At 42.6% G+C, this 25,355-nt stretch overlaps 1 protein-coding gene and 1 pseudogene across 1 annotated transcript in view; both read right to left on the reverse strand.

Annotated features, from left to right (window-relative positions):
- Positions 1 to 424: 424 nt before the first annotated feature.
- LOC124851926 lies at positions 425 to 10,854 on the reverse strand (annotated as a pseudogene).
- A 1,323-nt stretch (positions 10,855 to 12,177) lies between these two features.
- The window catches only part of LOC124851927 (NACHT, LRR and PYD domains-containing protein 12-like), a 32,222-nt gene continuing 19,044 nt past the window's right edge, over positions 12,178 to 25,355 (reverse strand). Inside the window, 7 exon segments of the mRNA XM_047340114.1 lie at positions 12,178 to 12,307; positions 13,901 to 14,074; positions 14,458 to 14,631; positions 16,725 to 16,898; positions 17,838 to 18,011; positions 19,620 to 19,793; positions 20,331 to 20,504. Coding sequence (XP_047196070.1) covers positions 12,178 to 12,307; positions 13,901 to 14,074; positions 14,458 to 14,631; positions 16,725 to 16,898; positions 17,838 to 18,011; positions 19,620 to 19,793; positions 20,331 to 20,504 — 1,174 coding nt within the window.

The raw sequence follows: 25,355 nt of genomic DNA on the forward strand, positions 1-25,355 counted from the left end.
TCTGATTCCTGCAGTGCTCATGGTTTTCACCTGATGTCTTTAGTTTTCAACACAACATGCTAACACGCTGCCAGCAGCAGGATCAGGGTGAAACTGTTTTAAAATATAAGAGCTTGTCTGAACTCAGCAGTTATTTATTAATAACAGCGACTGCTCACAGCTTCATGTCCCGACCAGTAAATATAATGTCACTTTTTACATTTGAAAGTAAAATTTGCATAAAATTTGCATATTTTTCTACACATAACTTGGAAATATTTACGACTTTGACTTTTGTGCGTCAAAGGACAGAGCAGCAGCAGATCCAGTGATGATGCTGTGTCACATCCACAGGAACACACAGGGAGGATGGTGGACTGGACACTGTGTGACAGCTGATCTCAGAGCAGCTCACCTCCTCTGATTCCTCTGGAGCTCTGTCTCCACTCTGCCTCCCAGCAACAAGGCCCAGTCAGAGCCGCTCTACACACAAGCTGCTGCTGCTTCAGCCTCTGGATCCTCAGGACACAGCTCAGCCTCCGTCCACACACACTGTCCTCTTCACACTCACCTTTTCAAAGATCCCAGCCTCCATCTGTTGAGAGAAGAAGACATCAGTGTTTCCAGAGACTCACTTCATCAGCTGTGAGTCAGTGATGCAGCACATCCAGTAGAAAGAGCAGCAGGGACTTCAGTCCTGTTCAGAGGTGGAGCAGCTTCCTCTCTGCTTCATGTTCACGTGTTGGAATGAACACGCTAAGAGCTAAGTGTCACTGTCTCACTGACTCTGAGGACACACACTGTCTCTGAGGACACACACTGTCACTGAGGACACACTGACTCACTGTCTCTGAGGACACACACTGTCTCTGAGAACACACACTGTCTCTGAGGACACACACTGTGGTGGACACCTCTGACATCACTACTCAATAGGAACACATGGACCTATCTTCAGGAAGCTGACTGAGTGCATCTGGTGTTTTGGTGACAGGATGAGTCTGGAGAGATTGAGATGTTCTGGGTGAGTTAGAGATCAACTGAACCAACCAGACATTGATTTAAACTTCCCTATCCGTCCCTTTAGGAAGAGTGTGCAAAACACAACAGTGGAGAGTCACTGTGGTCAGTGGGCGGAGCTTTTATACGGGTTGATCTCCAACTTAACCTGGAGCAGGTTAGCCGTTCATCAGAAGTTACCATGGTGATTTACCTCGTTAAGAAGTGGACGAGCTTCGTAGGACTGAAAAAACTAAACCTGAAGTTAACCTGATAACCACAAATCCTGCTTGGTAGCACAGACCCTGGATCTGTGATACTGACTGTGTTTAGTAAAATACTGATGAAAGCAGCGTGGACTGACTCCAACCATCTACTGACCTCAGAGTCTCCAGTCGACAGCCTGAACTCTGCTTTACATCAAGCAGCTCCTTCACTCCTGAGTCCTGCAGGTCGTTGAAGCTCAGATCCAGTTCTCTGAGATGAGGGGTTTGACCTCAGAGTTGAAGCCAGAGAAGAACAGCTGATCTCTGACAGTCTGCAGTTTTTCAACCTGAATAAGAATAAAAATTAACTGTAAATTGTGTCTGAGTTCATGTGTGAAAATAACACATATTCATAATACACAGACTCATAACATTGAAGATAAAATAAGGAAATCAGACATGTTGACCAAAAACGAGTCCTGATTCAGTAAAAATATATTATTTGGACCCGGTCTCTGTCCTGCAGATCAGTTTAGGAAATCCAGAACCAAACCTGTGCTTTAACAAGTAGCTGAATATTTTAATGTCACAGATTAATTAATGAACGGATTCAAGTTATGTATGAAGAGGAATTATAAGTAAATTAGGATTAAAATGAGATCAATTGGGTATAAATGCTGTATTATAGATATGAGATCTACAAAAGCCGGGCCAGTGAACTGACCTCAGAGTCTCCAGTCGACAGGTTGGACTCTGTAGAAACCACACAGCTCCTTCACTCCTGGAGTCCTGCAGCAGCCTCATACTGATCCAGTTCTCTCAGATGAGAGGCTTTGACCTCAGAGCTGAAGCCAGAGAAGAACAGCTGATCTCGACAGTCTGCAGAGACTAACCTGATAAATAATAACACACAAACTTTATTGATATAGTAAATTTCTTTTTTAAAAACAAGAGCTTACAAAGTGCTTTGACAGCAAGCAAGAAAATTAAAGAAAACTTAAACTAATAAAAGTAAGGTAAAATGACAATAGAGATAAATGAACAAGTAAATAAAATGTGAAAATGGATAAAACAGTAAAAACACAAGACATAAAAAGCAAGTCTTATAAAAATGGGTTTTAAGAAGTGATTTAAAAGAAGTCACTGACTCTGCCTTATCTCCTCAGGGGGCTCGCCCAAAGCCAGGGCCCTCTGATGGTAAAAGCACGGCCATGGCTTAGTTTCCAACCTGACTTTGGGAAACAGCAGGATCCACCTGAGGATCTTATGCCGGTGTGCAGGAACATACAGGCTCAATAATTGTGATGTAGTTTGGGGCCAGATGCTTTAAAAGTGATCAGTAAAATCTAAAAAATCAATTCTAAAACGGACAGGGAGCCAAATGGAGAGATGCAGGATCAGGGAGAGATGTGATGTTGCCGCTTAATGTTCAGTGAGAAGCTGCTGCGTCTCTGAACTGGTTGGAGGCAGGAGAGTGACTTTGGCTTCTTCCAGAGGAGGAGTTACAGTCGTCCAGTCTAGAGAAGACTAGTATAAAGTATAAATGATTAAACTTCACTGTAAATTAAACTGAGTCCATGTGAAAATAAAATGATTTTGACTAAACATCACTGTCTCTGTTTTTCAGACCTGAAGTCTGGAGTCAAGTTGTTCTGGACATTTTCTGGAACCTTTCCTTTCAGCCTCCTAATAAAGTTTCTGGGTGAGTCCATGTGAGAATAGAGCAGGTAAATGTCCAGAGGATTCACAGAGAGCTAGTGACGTGTTGAGGACACAAACACGGACGGACGGAAACCTGAAGAACGCAAATATCTCAGGATGAAGAAGAGGAGCCAAACACATAGAAGACGAAGATCGTCAACTTGGAAACACGAGGAGATTCTGTGAGCTTAGTGATGAGGCCGATTTTTCAGTGTGGATGAGCTAAACAACAACACTGATCTTTCCACAGCAGAGTTTATACGTCATGTCCGGCCTCCTGCTGCTCCACCTGTTCTTCTATATGGGAAGTCAAACTCAGAAACAGTCCAGACACTATTTGCTAGAGTTCATGACTTGAAACAGCTTGAACGTCCTCGTATCCGGGGTTCAGTTGCTTGTAATATGTAAACTCCACCACTAGATGTCTCTAAATATCTTGTTGACATAAATAGGAGTCGACATGTAAACAAGTGGACTACATTCACATGTACGACACCTGGAGACGCTACCAACTCCTCTTCACAGTGAACCTGTAACTTAACATAACTTAACGTGAACTATGGCGGTCATGGAGATATGTGTTTTGGCCCAATTCTCATCTGAATGTTCCTAAGTACGTTCCTATATGTGGAATCTAGCTTGACCTCGGACATCTCCTGCTGCTGCTTCTCTGAAGCCAGCTACAGGTTCTCTTTCATGTTTTGAGGGGGTGAGGTGAGGTGTTCAACATGACACTCACCACTAGATGTCACTACATACTACACACTGAACCTTAACAATAAAAACATGATGTCTGACTCCTCAGAGTCTCCAGTCGACAGGTTGGACTCTGTAGAAAACCACACAGCTCCTTCACTCCTGAGTCCTGCAGCTTGTTGTTATCTGGGATTCAGTTCTCTCAGATGAGAGGGGTTTGACTCTCAGAGCTGAAGCCAGAGAAGAACAGCTGATCTCTGACAGACTGCAGTCCTCCAACCTGGATAAAGAAATATGGAATATTAGAAATGGTCCTCCCATTGTTGTGGATCGTCATCATGTCAACAACACAGACTCTCAACATGCTGCTCACCTCAGTCCAGTCTGTGACCTGAAGATAAATATCAGATCAGACATGTTGGACCATTGTTTCATTCATCACCTTCTTCTGTGTGTTGGTCACTGAGCAGGTTTGTAATTAAACACTGTTTAAAGTAGGGATACCTCTACAGTCACTTCCTGTTGTTTCTATACTTAGTCAACTGTCCAACGTGCTCTCAATAAGAATGTGTCTTATTTTGAAAACCTGAGGAGGACGAGTGCTCGGCCTCAGTCCACATGTTATTTACTGACACTTTTTAGTGATCAGTGGAGCAGGTGAGTGCAGGAATGGAGCTGATGAGGTGACGGGACTGACAGGCTGTGAGGGACAGATGACTGAGGGACAGTGAGCAGAGCAGAACTGGAGACAATTTTAAAGAAATAAATGACCCAATAAGAAAGAAAGTTGGAAAAGTGAAGAAGGATTTAAGGACTCAGAGTCTCCAGTCGACAGTTTGGACTCTCCATTCAGAACACAGCAGCTTCACTTCTGAATCCTGCAGGTCGTTAAGGCTCAGATCCAGTTCTCTAGATGTGAGGGGTCTGACTTCAGAGCTGAGGCCACGACTTCCTCAGTGAGTCTCTTGAGGAGTCCAGCTAAACTTACCGAGTCTGTAATTAAAGAAAATATCTGTTAGAAAATAAAACTGTAAACACAACATTCATACAAACGGATCATGCACCTCACCCTGGTAAATCCCCCTTGCATCATGAACATGTTAAAACTCTCAAGAGAATCCTTTCAAATTTGGGTACAAGCCTTCATTCCGACTGGACAGAGGAATCATTAGATTCAGGTGGTCAAAGGTCAAAGGTCAAGGTCACACAACATGTTTCTGGCCTCTTGGACATGATGGTCTCAAGTCTGTCTTTAGGGGATTTCTTCACATTTTAATTCAGTTGACTCAAAGATAAACTGATTAGATTTCAGTGGTCAAAGGTCAAAGGTTACAGTGACCTCATATATTATTGTGAATGCAAATATGTCAGGAACCTGGAGGGACGGACACTGCACTGGTTGGTGGTGCGCAAGATAAACGCAGGGTGGTAATTCTAGTTTGACCAGAAAGAAGAATAAACGATATTTCCAGTTCTGCTTTCAGTTTAAAGGAACAGTCAGTGATTCTTATCCTAAACACAGAGAAGCTGTGATTTATCTGATTAATCAATTGCTTCTAAATGACTGAAAATCCTCTTATCTCTGTATATTGCTGTGGGAACAGAAAGATAAATGACAGAAGGTGATATATACATTTAACATTAGTTTTTAAATTGATGACAAGTCCAAATGATAGTAGTAAGATTGAAAAATACACAAATCAAACTAAAACATACCACACCATAATTAAAATGTGTGGGTTGTCTCTTTGTTTTGCCTCTGAGCAAACATAGGATGATGTTATTTAGAACATTAAATTTCTTTATAAAACTCAAAGAACCTTTATCCTAAAACAACTGGGGCTTCTAGCTTTTCCTTTTTTTTTTTTTTTTAGCAAATACAGGATGGTTGAATAAAACTTTTTTTTTCTTTTTTTCAATCAAACAAACAACCAAACCTTTACACAATTAAAACAATGTGGAAATCTGAATCTGAGCCCATCTTGCAGAAGCAGTGTTGAGCTGCCCACACTTAAAAAGAACGAGTTCCAAGTTCAGTTCATGCAGATGAAAATGAACTAGTTCAATGCTCACAGTTCATTTTATTGGGATGATTCAGGTGACAAACGGCCAGTCATGTTTGGTTCTGAATCGATGGAGTTTGGATCATGTCTGCGTGTCGCTCATTTTAACACTGAGTCCTGACTGTGAGCTCGTGTTGTACTGAGCACAACATGTTGACTTAGTCATTTTCATGATGTTTAAATGCAGCCTGTAAACTGTGGAATCAAACCAAACACCTAGTGACGGGCGTGCTGATCAGGTCCTGAGAATTCAGTGATGAGTGTTTATTGGTACCAATTCAAGTGTGTTTGAAAACTATTTTGTAGTTGGAGTGTGTGCTTTTGCAGACCTGTCCAAATACTTTATGACCTGAACTGTTTTAAGGGTCTGAACTGTGTTGACCTGAAAACTGTCATACCCTTTTATCACTATTTACCCTCCAAAGAACTGAATGTATGTCTGCTTATCTCCAAAGGGAACATATGTAAATCAGTTGTCTGTGTTTAGATTCTCTCTCAACATAAAAACCATACAGAACCAGTCTGAACTGGTTCTGAGGGACAGCCTCAGTTCTCCTATATAAGATCCTTGTATTTGACTGTTCTCCATCTTCACTGAGATCCTTGTGACTTTCGTGTTGGATCCTTTCTGCAGAAAGCCTCTATTAAAATACACGTGAGATAACTTTGGTGTTTCAGCCTCTTGTATTTCCAGATTTCCATCACAATTTGGTGTCAGAAGCGGATCGCACTGACTCCGTGTCTACGGTTGAGTGGCATTCTTGGGAAAATAGTTTCCAACCTTGGTCCTCCCCATTAGGTGAGATGCAGGGACCGAGACCCGAGCCCGGATCGCCCCAGTGCTAAGCCCGACTTTAGGACTACCTGCAACCCTGGATCAGACTTTTCACACAGACAGTTAATGAGAAGGAGGCTGGGCATGATCGCGTTACCCTAGACTAAGGGGGCAAACATTTTTCTCAGCTAAATCATCCTGTTGATACAGGCCTCCTTACTTGTCTTAGAGCTGTAGCAGCTTCAGATACAAGAATGTCATGGCATCCAAGGATGTAGCAGGATACTCCCACTCACCCTGCTGACCCCAAATGCTGTGTCTATGATGCTATCGATAACATGCTGTTCTGTTGGAAATGCTTAACATCACTGTGAAAAGATGTAATGTTCTAAACCCAGCTGTTTTCTTCGAACCAGAAGGAGATGGTGAACAACACAACTGTGTAGTAACGATAACTGAAGTTTGTTTCCCCCCAGACCAGATTTACAGGAAACACCCGTTGCAGAATCCAGACTTTGAACTGTCATAGGATGGATCAGAATCTGCACCAGACACAGGAGCAAATCAAGTTGGTTTCTCTGTGGTAACAGCACATGATACATTGATTGCACGACCACTCCTGCTTCTCTGTCTGCACAAGCAGCAGAGCTCACTGCTCTCATGGAAGCATGCAAATTGGCTAAAGGAAAGGGTCAATATCTACATTGACAGTAGATATGCATTTTGGGTAGTACATCATTTTGGCACGATTTGGAAACACAGAGAATTCCTCATCAGGGCAAACCACCTGTACATCAGTGCCTAGTTCTGGCGCTTGATGCTGTCCTCCTCCCAAACAGGTTGCAGTATGTAAATGATGCCTACACTTCAATAATGACCCAGTATCACAAGGAAATGCTGGATGATGCAGCAGCAAAAGCAGCTGCTCTCTGCCAGCCACTACCTGGGCTTCCACACATTCTCTTACAGGTCGACCCTGCACCACCCCCACGGCTGACCTGCAGGAACTCCAACTGAGAGCCACAGCAGATGAGCGTGGCACTTTGGAGGAAAAGTGGCTGCACACACAGATGGGGCTCTGATAATAAACCTAAATATCTGTTTCCTGCTATGCAAAAGTTAATTTACAAGATGAACATGTTTCGAAAGGATCAATGTTGGCTGCAATTTTACACCACTGGTTAACAAAGGGTTTTCCAACTACTCTGAGAAATTTTGTCACGCATGCATGATTTGGATTCCATTTGTTAGTACGGCATTAAACAAGTAAATATTTGGGCATTGATTTGAGTACGCAACATTAGCCTACCACCCATCCAGTGGTGGAGCGGTGGAAAGAGAAAATTTCACACACTAAAAACTATTTGGCAAAATCTTTAGTGAGAAACTGGATTATTATGGATTAAATCTTTCGCTTGTTCTCATACAGATGACAATGAGAATTAGACCAAAATATGGATTGAGCCTACTTAAGATTCTGTCTGGACATCCAGCAACAAGGCATTGGACCATAAAAGGCAATTGCCCTGAATAACTCTCTGTGATAAGAATGATGATGTTGTATGGATTCAAGGAGCGGTCTATTCTGCGATGCAAGTAATGCGCAAAACTACAACACCTTAATCAATAAACATCATCCCGCTGCAACACGTTAATTTTGGACAGCCCTTCTATTTAAATATATATATACATATGTATATATATATACATATATATATATATAAATAAATATACGACAAACTCCAGCATTATGATCACTTGATTTCACTCTTACATCTGATCTAGTTGCTCTTATATGTAAATGAGAACAATGGTAAATGGGTATATACCAAAATCCAAAATGTATACATATATTTAAGTATACACACGTATAAATACACACACACACACAGACACTCCAGCCAGTAGCCACTTCTCCTTTAGCGGTCTCAGGGCCTGAGCCAATCTCAGCTGACACTGAATTTCAGTCTCCAATCAACCTAACTCCGATCTACATGTCTCTTGGTTTGTGGAGGAAGGAGAACCCAGAGAAAACCTGCAGACACCAGAGAACCTCCTCTCACAGAAAGGTTGCACTAACAGTGTTGACCACCGCAACACCATGCTGCCCAAAACAATGAGAACCATTTAACACTGAGTGGATTTGAAGAACTATCATCTCCACTGATTGGAACATATTGATCATGTTCCGACCACCGAGCCTTCCTGCAGTTCCTCAGCTGGGACTGCCCCCATCTACCCTGGTATGAGATGTGCTGAACTTATTCAGGTCCAACTCATCCAGAACCTCCTCTGACATCTGCAGCATGGTGGCTGCCAGACAACAGTGGATCTCAGAGAGTTCCTCCTCCTTCGATCTGTTCTCTGACGTCAGGAACTGTTGCATCTGCTGATGAACTGAATGGTCATTCATCTCACCAGACAGTGGAAGATGTTGATGCTCTCTGCTTGTGGAGAAATACCTGCATCTTCTTCAGGTTGTTGATGACTTCCTGGATGATCTTTGATTGTTCCCCGTCCGACCCAGCAGGCCTCCTAAGACTCTCTTGGAGGATCTTTGATTGTTCTCTGTCCGACCCAGCAGGCCTCCCCATGACTTCTGGTTGGACTCCAGACTGAGGCCGTGAAGGAAGCTTAACAAACAGGTCCAGATGACCATTTGTACTGGTGAGATTTCTCCATGGCCTTCAGGAGGTCATCCAGGAGAATGTACCTATGTGTACCCATATGTTCCCAAGAAGTTGTTGAGTTCTTCTGTGTTCTCGTGGTGTAACAGTGGAACATGTAGACTGCAGCCAGAAACTCCTGAACGCTCAGATGAACAAAGCAGTAGACTGATTTCTGGAAGACTGCCACACTCTCTTCTGAAGATCTCTGTGCATAAACTCTGAGTACACTGAGGCTCTGGGACATTGGCATCTACACCGCTCCAGGTCTTCTTGGAGAACATGATGTTTCCTTCCCCTCCAGATGTTTAAACGCCCAGCCTCCCAGCTTCCAGAAGAACGCCCTGTCAGCCTCCGCCAGCTGCTGTGGAGTCGCCTCATGTCCCCCTCACCGTACTTGTTCTCTCCTCTTGTCTGAACCAGCAGGAAGTGTGAGTACAGGCTGTCAGGTCTTGGGCAGCTCTCTCTGGTCTGTGGTCAACATGTGCTCCAGAACTGTAGCACTGATCCAGCAGAAGACTGGGATTTGACACATGATGGAGGCTCCCGGACGTCTTGATGTGAGATTCTGCTGCACAGCTCTTCATCACTGAATCTCCTCCTGAAGTACTCCTCCTTCTGGGCGCCAGTGAAGCCTCGTACTTCTCTGTGACCCTGTCGACACATGTAGGAGGGATCTGATTGGTCACGCAGGTCTGGAGGTTATCCAGACGAGAGCCGGAGGAAGCAGATTCCCTGGATGAGGTTTGTCAGCAGCATGTTGATTGATGACTCCTGTGTGACATCAGACAAGCTCCCTGTGGTTGAAGTCCAGAAGGTCTGCTTTCATCCAGGCTGTCAAGATGAACAAAGGTTTACAGACATGCAGCTGCCAATGGAGCTTCTGTAACGCTGATGGAAAACACGGAGCAGCGTGAGAAGACTGTGCTGTTGGTCTTTCACCAGGTTCAGCTCCCTGAACGAAAGCACAGTCAGCAGACCCACATCTTGGTTTTTCTAAAACCTCGGCCCAGTCCAGAGTGAACTCGCACCGAAGGTTCCAACGCCAGCGACGCCGCTATCAGGACGACTCTGATGCTGCTCTGCTGGTCAAGGCTTAAAGATGTCGCACTGATGGGAGTGCCGGAGGCCTTCATCTGGAAGCCGTCTCGTTGCCTCACCTCATGTTGAGTATTAACCTCACTCTGTCCTCTGTGATGTAGAGCTCAGTGTAGATCCTGTTGAGAGGGTTCTACTTCCCTGTTTCATCACTTCCTTCAGTCACTTGTTCACATCTCCTCCCTCTACACTGGAGCTTATGTTCATCTAAAACCTCCTGCAGACCACGATCTGCTGAAAAGACAAGAAACAATGCTAGACAGAGAATCTGAGAATCTACATTGTTTTCATCAGATACAGAAAACTACAGAAAATAAAAAGCTTTTAACTTTGTGCTTTTATAACGATGTTAAATGTTGATGCTGTATGAAGGAACAAAATAAAAACAACATGTGCTGATGTCAGAAGTGAAGACATCAGCAGACACATGTACAGTGCTGCTCTGATCGGTCAGTTCGAGCTCCAGCTCCTGTTCTGGATCTTTGTCCACACTGGGGACAGGAGGAGTCTCCTGGTGGTCCAGACTGGTCCCAGCATGAGGTGATGCACTGTCTGCAGAACCAGTGTCCACAGCTGGTGGAGACTGGATCCTTCAGGACGTCCTGACACGAAGCACAGCAGGACGACTGCTCCTCCTCAGAAACATGACTCTTCCTCCCCTGTGAAGACATTTCCTGATAACTCACATGTCACAGTCACAGGTTGTCACATGTCAGAGAGTGGACTGATGTTTACCAGTGTGTGGAATTTGGCAGATCCAAATCAAAATGAGTCTCTAGTGAATTTCTAAAGTGGTTTCATAAGGAGCTGGTTGGTTCTTGGTGGAGGTCTGAGCTCTTTGAGTGATTCTGAGAGATTAGTCACCAACTTCAATGAAGCTGTGTCCTAATGCAGGGGCCACACTAGAGGAAACTAAATCCTCTTTCAGAGCAGGTCACAGTAGAGCCAGCCCTTACTCTGTGTGTGAGGGTCCAGGTTCATTACTGAAGCTGAGAGGAGGTGTGTCAAGTGGACCAGCCTTTCAGAGACATACAGCTGGACCCCTGAGACTTGCTCTCAGTCTGTGGTCCTGACCTCTGCAAACACAAACATGTTTTTATTCAGAACACATCACCATTGGTTCATTCTCTGAGGATTCAGCTTGAGGTTCACGGTTTGCAGCAGGTCTCTTACTTTGTGTGTGAGGGTCCAGGTTCATTACTGAAGTTTTGAGGATGACCTATGGACCGGTCACTCAGAGACACACAGCTGAACCCTGGCACTCTGCTCTGTCCTCCTCTTCCTCCCTGGCAACTACTCATCTTCAGTCTGGAGAGGAAAACATTGTGAGCTCACAGAATCAGGAAAACAAGTCTGTTCAAGAAACACACCCAAAAACATGACACACACACACACACACACACACACACACACACACACACACATACACACACACACACACACACACACACACACACACACACACACACCAGGTCACTGTAACGTATGATTCTGAAAACACGCTCTGTTATTAAACACTCATGAACAGATGTGATGAAGATAAAAAACAAGAAACTGTGAGTTAACTTGTTAATTAGTCCCGAAGGTTCTTTGTTCCACAGCTGCTGTTCACATCTGTCTCTGGGGATCCGATCACATGAACTACGTCTGTCACCAGGTGTGAACTGACAAACTTAGAGTTGTGATTAGCAGACGGATGTTGCCAGCAGGTGTGCGAGACTGTGACAGTAAAACTTTCAGAAAGCTAGTTCACACTCACCTGCCTACTCTTTCTTTTCTCCTGCTCATCCCAGTGAAAATGGAGTCTGACACTTCCTGCTCTCTGTGGCCCTCCTCTCTCTTACAGTAGATATGAGTTGCTCACAGACTATTTAAAGCTGCAGTGTGTAAGACTCAGGTGAAAGGATCCATCTTTGGAAATTAAATATAAAAATAAATCTCTATGATGTTTCACCAGTGTGTTTCATCTAAATTGTATGAATCATGTTTTCAGTCTAGAATGTGAAGATCTGTATCACGCAACGAAACTCAGCACGTTGTCCTGTGGAGTGGAGCTTCTGAAACAGCTGCTCACAGAGGAAACAGTGCATTTGTTGGGGACTATTTCCAGCGGCGGATGGAGCTCTATGGCACAAACACATGAGATGTGTCAGGCTGTGGATGCACACACACATGTTCATATCAATAGCAGAAAATATATATAAAATATCACAGACTTGTTCTTTAAACGCCTTTCTCCTGATAATCAGACTGAGAGAGTTTAAGTTTTGGGGCTGTGAATCATCGATTAAAGTCCGTCCTTCCTCTTCTGGTTATAATACTGAAGTGATTCACGCTTCATTCGTTTATCATCTAACAGATGTGACTTCTCTTTCTTCTACTTCCCAGCCTATGTGTATATTATTACTGAATATAAGGTAGTGGTCACTTCCAATTGTTGAGTCTTCCCATACTTCCCACTCACATGTCCATGCCACCTCACTTGATACCAGTGTCAAATCCAGGTGCTGAAGGGCACTGGGTGGCATCTATCCTTGTCCTCTCCTGTCGTTAATACATAAATTACTATCCTCCAACAGTTGCTCTATTATCTCCCCATGTGTGCGTCCGTCTTTCCCCTTCACAATGTGCTATAACAAAACTCACAGCAAAAGATATGATTCCTAATCTGTCCTGTATCTGCTTTGGAGTTTATTGATTCCCAGTTGCTTATTGATCCCCCATCACACATAACCTCTAGTATAATTGAGGATTCTATCTAACATTTTGCTCAACCATTTCTGCACACAAACCACGTCCGGGATACAGATCATTTCTCACCTCCTGCACAGTTCGCCAATGTTCGCTACGATTACAGCTACTGATATTTGTTTTCTGTCCGATCGGCTCTCATTGTTGCATGTATGACTCCTGCTATGGTGCGACTAGTTTCTTTAAATCAACTCACACTCTGTCCTCTTTGGTTCTTCTTGCTGCTTGAATGAGTTGTTCTTCATTTGTGTCTTGACTCTACCTCCTCTGGTTCACCATCTTGACAGCATCTGCATATGTGATTTTGTTTTGTACTCCTGACTTGTTGAATCTTCTACCTCTGCCTTTCATTACTTCACATCCTCCATATACTAATTATGGTTTCCAGTTACAACAGTTTGGTTGCATCCCTTTCCCACACTGCTCATACCTATGATCCTCACCACATCTAGCACACCTTCTTTTTTTTCCTTTACATAACATATGGTGAAGATCCAAATGCTTGACAGCTGAAGCTGGGCATATATTCCCTCATCAAAAGCTCATGTTTCCAGCACTACTTTCTTTACACTTTCTTCCTAAATTCCAGCAATATGCTTTAAACACCTTCTTCACCCCTTCTCTGAAAGCCTGTTATCTCTGTGCATCCTTCAGCTTCCCACCTTCAGATCTAATTGACTTTCACTCACAATCACCACGGTCTTCAATTTGAAATGACCTCCTCAATACGGGTTGATCTTCAACTTAACCTGGAGCAGGTTAGCCGTTCATCAGAAGTTACCATGGTGATTTACCTCGTTAAGAAGTGGACGAGCTTCGTAGGACTGAAAAAAATAAACCTGAAGCTAACCTGATAACCACAAATCCTGCTTGGTAGCACAGACCCTGGATCTGTACTGTGATACTGACTGTGTTTAGTAAAATACTGATGAAAACAGCATGGACTGACTCCAACCATCTACTGACCTCAGAGTCTCCAGTCGACAGCCTGAACTCTCCTTTAGATCAAGCAGCTCCTTCACTCCTGAGTCCTGCAGGTTGTTTCTACTCAGATCCAGTTCTCTCAGATGAGAGGGGTTTGACCTCAGAGCTGAAGCCAGAGAAGAACAGCTGATCTCTGACAGACTGCAGAAAATCAACCTGAATAAAGAATAAAACTTAACTGTAAATTAAACTGAGTTCATGTGTGAAAATAACAAACAAATATTCATGTGAGCACAGACTCATAACATGGAAGATAAATATGAAATCAGACAAATTGGACTAAAAACGAATCCTGATTCAGTAAAAATATATTATTTGGACCCGGTCTCTGTCCTGCAGATCAGTTTAGGAAATCCAGAACTAAATTCAGATGTGTTTTAACAAGTAGCTGAATATTTAAAATGTCACAGATTAATTAATGAACGGATTCAAGTTATGTATGAAGAGGAATTATGTTAAATTAGAATTAAATGATATCAATTGGGTATAAATGCTGTTTTATAGATATGAGATCTACAAAAGTCAGTCAGTGAACTGACCTCAGAGTCTCCAGTCGACAGGTTGGACTCTGTAGAAAACCACACAGCTCCTTCACTCCTGAGTCCTGCAGGTTGTTGTTACTCAGATCCAGTTCTCTCAGATGAGAGGGGTTTGACCTCAGAGCTGAAGCCAGAGAAGAACAGCTGATCTCTGACAGACTGGAGTGAATCAACCTGGATAAATAATAACAATAATAAACTTTATTGATATAGTACTTTTTAAAAACAGAGTTTACAAAGTGTTTTGACAGCAAAGCAAGAAAATGAAATAAAAACTTGAACCCATAAAAGCAGTAAAATGACAATAGAGATAAATGAACAAGTAAATAAAATGTGAAAATGATAAAAACACAGTAAAAACACAACATCACATAAAAGCAAGTCTATAAAAATGGGTTTTAAGAAGTGATTTAAAAGAAGTCACTGACTCTGCCTTATCTCCTCAGGGGGCCGTTCCAAAGCCGAGGGGCCCTGATGGTAAAAGCACGGTCACGGTTTAGTTTCCAACCTGGACTTTGGAACAGCAGGATCCACCTGAGGATCTAAGGCTGCCTGCAGGAACATACGGGCTCAATAATTCTGAGATGTAGTTTGGGGCCAGATGCTTTAAAAGTGATCAGTAAAATCTAAAATCAATTCTAAAATGGACAGGGAGCCAATGGAGAGAAGCGAGGATCAGGGAGATGTGATGTTGCCGTTTAATACCAGTGAGAAGCTGCTGCGTTCTGAACTGGTTGGAGGCAGGAGAGTGACTTTTGGCTTCTTCCAGAGAGGAGGGAGTTACAGTCGTCCAGTCTAGAGAAGACTAGTATAAAGTATAAAGGATTAAACTAAACTGTAAATTAAACTGAGTCCATGTGTGAAAATAAAGGACTTTGACTAAACATCACTGTCTCTGTTTTCAGACCTGAAGTCTGAGTCAAGTTGTTCTGGACATTTTCTGGAACTTTTCCTTTCAGCCTCCAAATAAAGTTTCTGAGAGAGTCCATGTGAGAATAGAGCAGGTGAATGTCCAGAGGATTCACAGAGAGCGAGTGGACGTGTTGAGGACACAAACACGTGACGGACGTGAAACTGGAAGAACACAAACATCTCAGGATGAAGAAGAGGAGCCGTCACGTAGAAGACGAAGACGTTAACTTGGAAACACGAGGAGGTTCCAGATCTTTGGTGATGAGGGCCGACGCCGGTGTGGATGAGCTGTAAACAACAACACTGATCTTTCCACAGCAGGATTTATACGTCATGTCCGGCCTCCTGCTGCTCCACCCGTTCTTCATATGTGAAAGTCAAACTCCAGAAAATGTCCAGACACTATTTTACAGAGTTCATGACTGAAAACAGCTTGAAAGTCCTCGTGTCCTCGGGGTTCAGTTGTTTGTAATATGTAACTTCACCACTAGATGTCTCTAAATATCTTGCTGGACACGTTCAGGAGTCGTACATGTGAACAAGTGGACTACGTTCAAATGTACGACACCTGGAGACGTCACTAACTCCTTCACAGTGAACCTGTAACTTAACATAACTTAACGTAACCATGGTTATCATGGAGATATGTGTTTTGGCTCCGCCCCTCGTCTGAATGTTCCCACATGTTCCTGTTGCTGTGAACGAGTCGGACCCGGACAATCTCCTGCTGCTGCTTCAGCTCCAGAAAATGTCCGACCCACTTTTCTGACCATGTTCCGCAGTTGATGTGTGAAAGGGCGAGCAGTTCTATGATCATGTTTTCTTGAAGTGGCGATGATCTGAGCAGCAGTTTGACCAGTTGAAAGTGGTGCAGGGAGCCTGAGGAACACGTGTGTACATGGCGGTACAGAGATCTAGTGGTGAAAAGATAAAGGAATGGACGACCCCGTGTAAGTCCTGAAACCAGAGGAAGGGTTTCATGTTTGAAATGATCCCAGAACACGAACGCAGCATGCTGTCATGTGGTCAGTCCACAGGACCACCGGGACAAGTCCTGATTAGCTTCCACAGAAACATTACATGTACACATTGTCCAGCATTGGATTGTTTCTCTGTCAGTAAAACTTCAGTCACATTGAGCCTGACTCGGTCCTCAGCTCATTCTACAAACATCTCTCAGCTCAGTATCAGTGTTCACTGTTAGGAACACATGTTCTGCACTTTGACCTTCAAGCTCCAGTGTGGAAGATTCAGGTGAAAGGAGTGAGGGGTGTTCAGCTGCAACACGACGCTTCACCACTAGATTCACTAAATTCTACACACTGAACTTTTAACAATAAAACATGATGTCTGACCTCAGAGTCTCCAGTCGACAGGTTGGACTCTGTAGAAAACCACACAGCTCCTTCACTCCTGAGTCCTGCAGGTTGTTGTAGCTCAGATCCAGTTCTCTCAGATGAGAGGGGTTTGACCTCAGAGCTGAAGCCAGAGAAGAACAGCTGATCTCTGACAGACTGCAGCTCTCCAACCTGGATAAAGGATAAAACTTAACTGTAAATTAAACTGAGTTCATGTGTGAAAATAACATACAAATATTCATGTGAGCACAGACTCATAACATGGAAGATAAATATGAAATCAGACATGTTGGACTAAAAACGAGTCCTGATTCAGTAAAAATAGATTATTTGGACCCGGTCTCTGTCCTGCAGATCAGTTTAGGAAATCCAGAACTAAACTCAGATGTGTTTTAACAAGTAGCTGAATATTTAAAATGTCACAGATTAATTAATGAATGGATTCAAGTTATGTATGAAGAGGAATTATGTTAAATTAGAATTAAATGAGATCAATTGGGTATAAATGCTGTTTTATAGATATGAGATCTACAAAAGTCAGTCAGTGAACTGACCTCAGAGTCTCAGTCGACAGGTTGGACTCTGTAGAAAACCACACAGCTCCTTCACTCCTGAGTCCTGCAGGTCATTGTAGCTCAGATCCAGTTCTCTCAGATGAGAGGGGTTTGACCTCAGAGCTGAAGCCAGAGAAGAACAGCTGATCTCTGACATTCTGCAGTTCTTCAACCTGAATAAAGGATAAAACTTAACTGTAAATTAAACTGAGTTCATGTGTGAAAATAACACACAAATATTCATGTCAGCACAGACTCATAACATGGAAAATAAATATGAAATCAGACATGTTGGACTAAAAACGAGTCCTGATTCAGTAAAAATATATTATTTGGACCCGGTCTCTGTCCTGCAGATCAGTTTAGGAAATCCAGAACTAAACTCAGTTGTGTTTTAACAAGTAGCTGAATATTTAAAATGTCACAGATTAATTAATGAATAGATTCACGTTATGTATGAAGAGGAATTATGTTATATTAGAATGAAATGAGATCAATTGGGTGTAAATGATGTATTATAGATATGAGATCTACAAAAGTCAGTCAGTGAACTGACCTCAGAGTCTCCAGTCGACAGGTTAGACTCTGTAGAAAACCACACAGCTCCTTCACTCCTGAGTCCTGCAGGTCGTTGTCAGTCAGATCCAGTTCTCTCAGATGAGAGGGGTTTGACCTCAGAGCTGAAGCCAGAGAAGAACAGCTGATCTCTGACATTCTGCAGTGAATCAACCTGGATAAATAATAACAATAATAAACTTTATTGATATAGTACTTTTTAAAAACAGAGTCTACAAAGTGCTTTGACAGGAAAGCAAGAAAATTAAAGAAAAACTTGAACTAATAAAAGAAGTAAAATGACAATAGAGATAAATGAACAAGTAAATAAAATGTGAAAATGATAAAAACACAGTAAAAACACAACATCACATAAAAGCAAATAAAAAAAAATGTGTTTTAAGAAGTGATTTAAAAGAAGTCACTGACTCTGCCTTATCTCCTCAGGGGGCCGTTCCAAAGCCGAGGGGCCCTGATGGTAAAAGCACGGTCACGGTTTAGTTTTCAACCTGGACTTTGGAACAGCAGGATCCACCTGAGGATCTAAGGCTGCGTGCAGGAACATACGGGCTCAATAATTCTGTGATGTAGTTTGGGGGCAGATGCTTTAAAAGTGATCAGTAAAATCTTAAAAACAATTCTAAAACGGACAGGGAGCCAATGGAGAGAAGCGAGGATCAGGGAGATGTGATGTTGCCGTTTAATACCAGTGAGAAGCTGCTGCGTTCTGAACTGGTTGGAGGCAGGAGAGTGACTTTTGGCTTCTTCCAGAGAGGAGGGAGTTACAGTCGTCCAGTCTAGAGAAGACTAGTATAAAGTATAAAGGATTAAACTTCACTGTAAATTAAATTGAGTCCATATGTGAAAATAAAGGACTTTGACTAAACATCACTGTCTCTGTTTTCAGACCTGAAGTCTGAGTCAAGTTGTTCTGGACATTTTCTGGAACTTTTCCTGCAGCCTCCTAATAAAGTTTCTGGGTGAGTCCATGTGAGAATAGAGCAGGTGAATGTCCAGAGGATTCACAGAGAGCGAGTGGACGTGTTGAGGACACAAACACGAGACGGATGTGAAACTGGAAGACACAAATATCTCAGGATGAAGAAGAGGAGCCAAACACGTAGAAGACGAAGACGTCAACTTGGAAACACGAGGAGGTTCCAGAGCTTTTGGTGATGAGGGCCGACGCCGTGTGGATGAGCTGTAAACAACAACACTGATCTTTCCACAGCAGAATTTATACGTCATGTCCGGCCTCCTGCTGCTCCACCCGTTCTTCATATGTGAAAGTCAAACTCCAGAAAATGTCCAGACACTATTTTACAGAGTTCATGACTGAAAACAGCTTGAAAGTCCTCGTGTCCTCGGGGTTCAGTTGTTTGTAATATGTAACTTCACCACTAGATGTCTCTAAATATCTTGCTGGACATGTTCAGGAGTCGTACATGTGAACAAGTGGACTACGTTCACATGTACGACACCTGGAGACGTCACTAAATCCTTTACAGTGAACCTGTAACTTAACATAACTTAACGTAATCATGGTTATCATGGAGATCTGTGTTTTGGCTCCACCCCTTGTCTGAATGTTCCCACATGTTCCTGTTGTTGTGAACGAGTCGGACCCGGACAATCTCCTGCTGCTGCTTCAGCTCAGCACAGGTTCTCTTTCATGTTTGGAGGGGGGGGGGGTGAGGTCAGGGGTGTTCAACATGACACTTTACCACGAGATGTCACTACATACTACACACTGAACCTTTAACAATAAAGCATGATGTCTGACCTCAGAGTCTCCAGTCGACAGGTTGGACTCTGTAGAAAACCACACAGCTCCTTCACTCCTGAGTCCTGCAGCTTGTTGTTACTCAGATTCAGTTCTCTGAGATGAGAGGGGTTTGACCTCAGAGCTGAAGCCAGAGAAGAACAGCTGATCTCTGACAGACTGCATCTCTCCAACCTGGATAAAGAAATATGAATATTTGAATGTGTCCTCCTGTTGTTGTGGATCGTCATCATGTCAACACAGACTCTCAACATGCTGCTGACCTCAGTCCAGTCTGTGACCTGAAGATAAATATCAGATCAGACATGTTGGACCATTGTTTCATTCATCAGCTTCTTCTCTGTGTGTTGGTCACTGAGCAGGTTTGTGTAATTAAACACTGTTTAAAGTAGGGATGGCTCCTGACAGTCACTTCCTGTTTGTTTCTATACTTATCAACTGTCCAACTTGTTTCAATAAGAATGTGTCTTATTTTGAAAACCTGAGGAGGACGAGTGCTCGGCCTCAGTCCACATGTTATTTACTGACACTTTCTTAGTGATCAGGAGCAGGTGAGTGCAGGTGAATGGAGTTGATGAGGAGGACGTGACTGACAGGCTGGGTGAGTGACAGATGACTGAGGGACAGTGAGCAGAGCAGAACTGAGACAATTTAAATAAATAATGACCCAATAAGAAAGAAAGTTGGAAAAGTGAAGAAGGATTTAAGGACCTCAGAGTCTCCAGTCGACAGTTTGGACTCTCCAGTCCAGAACACAGCAGCTTCACTTCTGAATCCTGCAGGTCGTTAAAGCTCAGATCCAGTTCTCTCAGATGTGAGGGGTCTGACTTCAGAGCTGAGGCCACGACTTCACAGTGAGTCTCTGAGAGTCCACAACCACCGAGTCTGTAATTAAAGAAAATATCTGTTAGAATAAAATCAGAAAACACAACATTCATACAAAACGTGATCATGTGACCCTCACCCTGGTAAATCCCCTTTTTGCCTCATGAACATGTTAAAAACTCCTCAAGAGAATCCTTTCAGATTTGGTACAAGCGTTCATTTAGACTGACAGAGGAACTCATTAGATTCAGGTGGTCAAGGTCAAAGGTCAAGGTCACACAACATGTTTCTGGCCTCTTGAACATGATGTCTCAAGTCTGTCTTTAGGGGATTTCTTCACATTTTGACCAGTTGGACTCAAAGATAAACTGATTAGATTTCAGTGGTCAAGGTCAAAGGTTACAGTGACCTCATATTATTGTGAATGCAACATGTCAGGAGCCTGGAGGGACGGACACTGCACTGGTTGGTGGTGGCGTACAAACGCAGGGTGGTAATTCTAGTTTGACCAGAAAGAAGAATAAACGATATTTCCAGTTCTGCTTCTTCAGTTTAAAGGAACAGTCAGTGATTCTCATCCTAAACACAGAGAAGCTGTGATTTATCTGATTAATCACCGTTTCTAAATGACTGAAAAATCCCCTTTATCTCTGTATATTGTTGTGGGAACAGAAAGATAAATGACAGAAGGTGGATATATACATTTAACATTAGTTTTGTTATTGATGACAAGTCCAAATGATAGTTATTTAAATTGAAAAATATAATAAAATCAAACTAAAACATACCACACCATAATTAAATGTGGCTGTCTCTTTGCTTTGCCTCTGAGCAAACATGGGATGATGTTATTTAGAACATTACATTTCTTTATCAAACTCAAAGAACCTTTATCCTAAACAATCGGGGCTTCTTAGCTTTTGCTCTCTTTTTTTTTTTTAGCAAATACAGGATGGTTGAATAAAACTTTTTTCTTTTCTTTTTAAATCAAACAAACAACCAAACCTTTACACAATTAAATGTGAATGTGAAATCTGAATCTGAGCCCATCTGCAGAAGCAGTGTTGAGCCAGTTCACACTTAAAAAGAACGAGTTCCAAGTTCAGTTCATGCAGATGAAAATGAACTAGTTCACGTTCACAGTTCATTTTTTATTGGGATGATTCAGGTGACAAACGTCCGGTCATGTGTTTGGTTCTGAATCGATGGAGTCGGATCATGTCTGCGTGTCGCTCATTTTAACACTGAGTCCTGACTGTGAGCGTCTCGTGTTGTACTGAGCACAACATGTTGACGAGTCATTTTCATGATGTTTAAATGCAGCCTCATAAACTGTGGAATCAAACCAACACCAAGTGACTTCATGTGCTGATCAGGTCCTGATAACTAGTGATGAGTGTTTATTGGAAAAATTAACTAAGTGTGTTTGAAAACTATTTTGTTGTTGAGTGTAGGTTTTTGCAGACCTGTCCAAATACTTTATGACCTGAACTGTTTTATGGTCTGAACTGTGTTGACCTGAAAACTGTCATACCCTTTTTATCACTTATTTACCCTCCAAAGAACTGAATGTATGTCTGCTTATCTCCAAACGGAACATATGTAAATCAGTTGTCTGTGTCTAGATTCCTCTCTCAACCTGCGCCTACAGAACCAGTCTGAACTGGTTCTGAGGGACAGCCTCAGTTCTCCTATATAAGATCCTTGTATTTGACTGTTCTCCATCTTCACTCTGAGATCCTTGTGACTCTCTGTGTTGATCCTTTCTGCAGAAAGCCCCTATTAAAATACACGTAGATAACTTTGGTGTTTCCAGCCTCTTGTATTTCCAGATTTCCATCACAATTTGGTGTCAGAAGTGGGATCGCACTGGACTCGGTGTCTACGGTTGAGTGGCATTCTTGGGAAAATAGTTTCCAACCTTAACCTCCCCATTAGGTGAGATGCAGGGACCGAGACCCGAGCCCGGATCGTCTCAGCGCTGCGCTCCGACTTTAGGACTACCCAACCCTGACCGACCTTTCACACAGACAGTTGACGAGAAGGGGGGCTACATGACATCAGTGCTACTCCCAGACCATGGGGGCAAACATTTTTCTCAGCGAAACTTGATCCTGTTGATACAGGCCTCCTTACTTGTCTTAGAGCTATAGCAGCTTCAGATAAGAATGTCATGGCATCCAAGGATTTAGTAGGATACTCCCCACTCACCCTGCTGACCCCAAATGCTGTGTCTATGATGCTATCGATAACATGCTGTTCTGTTGGAAATGCTTAACATCACTGTGAAAAGATGTAATGTTCTAAACCCAGCTACTCTTCTTCGAACCAGAAGGAGATGGTGAACAACACAACTGTGTAGTAACGATAACTGAAGTTTGTTTCCCCCAGACCAGATTTACAGGAAACACCGTTGCAGAATCCAGACTTTGAACTGTTTGTGGATGGATCAGAATCTTGCAATTCAGACACAGGAGCAAATCAAGTTGGTTTCTCTGTGGTAACAGCACATGATACATTGATTGCACGACCACTCCCTGCTTCTCTGTCTGCACAAGCAGCAGAGCTCACTGCTCTCATGGAAGCATGCAAATTGGCTAAAGGGAAAAGGGGTGAAAATCTACATTGACAGTAGATATGCATTTGGTGTAGTACATCATTTTGGCACGATTTGGAAACACAGAGAATTCCTCACATCATCAGGCAAACCAATTGCACATCATGCTCTAGTGTCTCTGATGCTTGATGCTATCCTCCTGATGCTCACACTTCTAATAATGACCCAGTATCACAAGGAAATGCCGGAGCGGATGCAGCAGCAAAAGCAGCTGCTCGCCAGCCACTACCTGCTTCACACATTCTCTTACAGGTTGACCCCACCACCCCCACGGCTGACCTGCAGGAACTCCAACTGAGAGCCACAGCAGATGAGCGTGCACTTTGGAGGAAAAGTGGCTGCACACACACAGATGGGGCTCTGATAATAAACCTAAATATCTGTTTCCCTATTATGCAAAGTTAACGCATAAGATGAACATGTTTCGAAAGGATCGATGTTGGCTGCAATTTTACAACACTGGTTAACAAAGGGGTTTTCCAACTACTCTGAGAAATTTTGTCACGCATGCATGATTTGGATTCCATTTGTTAGTACGGCGTTAAAACAAGTAAATATTTGGGCATTGATTTGAGACAACATTGTGCCTACCACCCATCCAGTGGTGGAGCGGTGGAAAGAGAAAATGGCACACTAAAAAACTATTTGGCTAAATTTTATGAGGAAACTGGATTGTCATGGATTAAATCTTTCTCGCTTGTTCTCATACAGATGACAATGAGAATTAGACCAAAAATATGGATTGAGCCCATTTAAGATTCTGTTCGGACATCCAGCAAACAAGGGCATTGGACCTGTTAAAGGCAATTGCCCTGAATAACTCTCTGTGATGAAGAATGTGATGATGTTGTATGGGTTCATGGAGCGGCTCATTCTGTGCATGCGTTAATGAATACGGTCATAAACCCCGCCTCCTCCATGTGTCTGATCAGCTGATTATTTAATCACAAATTCTCGCTGTGTTGTCGCTGTGAGACGTGACGGACGACATGTCGCTCACCAACCAATCACCGCTTGACGTTTCCATGGATACAATATTCTGGTATCAACCAGATTAAGACAATAATCTGAATAAGACACTGACGTATAAACAGTATGTTCTGATAAACTTAACCTGAATAAGATCATACTCAGAATAATCAACAATCATTGATAAATCATTATAACGTCCTGTCGGAGTTTACACAACATCTTGACATCCGACAGTTACAAGTGATGACATCATGTCCTGGACGTAGTGAGGTCTGTGCGTGAAGTACGATCACAGACTGGATATAAATGATTCTTCTGCAGTTGATCACGTTGTGGATTGAAAAATGTCACTTTAAGGGATATTCCCTCGTTTCCTTTTATTTCATGTACATTTGTGAATAAATGTCGATGAGTGTGATCTTATTGTCCGATGTTGTATAAACGCTGTACATGAAAGAAAGTCCACTTGTATAAAACCTTCTATCTCTTTGTACATGAGCAGGAACATGCAGATCAGTTATGAACATGTGTGAAGAATCCAGAGAGAATGAAAATCATCAAAATGTGAGTTCACATGTTTTTCATGAAGTCATTGAACTGATTCGATCTGATGAGTCCAGACGTTTTCATCTTCTCAGTGAAGCAGAGCCGCAGGCTCCCGGCTCCAAACGAATTATCTCTGTGTTTCTAAACGTCTTTCACCCACAGACTCACACCACTTTACATCGGAGTCATTAGGTGAAGCAGGTTATTAAACTATGTACATGAAAACTTCACTATTTGACAAATAACATGATTAAATTCACTTTGAACAGAAAAACAACCTCAGCTTCTCATTGGGGGAAAATATTTCTGTTTCTTATTTAATCTGAAAAAGTTCTTCACCTCGTCATTTTCTTTTCTTCTTTATTTACATCGACTCTTAGAAATCACTGTTGACTTTATACTTCGATGTACTGAGCATCTTATTTACAGCCTGGTCTCATCAATCTGTGTTCAGATAACACGACTTTACACTTTCTGATTCCCTGCAGTGCTCATGGTTTTCACCTGATGTCTTTAGTTTTCAACACAACATGCTAACACGCTGCCGTCAGCAGGATCAGGGGTGAAACTGTTTTAAAATATAAGAAGCTTGTCTGAACTCAGCAGTTATTTATTAATAACAGCGACTGCTCACAGCTTCATGTCCCGACCAGTAAATATAATGTCACTTTTTACATTTGAAATAAAATTTGCATAAAATTTGCATATTTTTCTACACATAACTTGGAAATATTTACGACTTTGACTTTTGTGCGTCAAAGGACAGAGCAGCAGCA

This window comes from Hippoglossus stenolepis, chromosome 1, assembly GCF_022539355.2.
Source record: "Hippoglossus stenolepis isolate QCI-W04-F060 chromosome 1, HSTE1.2, whole genome shotgun sequence".
NCBI classification, from domain to species: Eukaryota; Metazoa; Chordata; class Actinopteri; order Pleuronectiformes; family Pleuronectidae; genus Hippoglossus; species Hippoglossus stenolepis.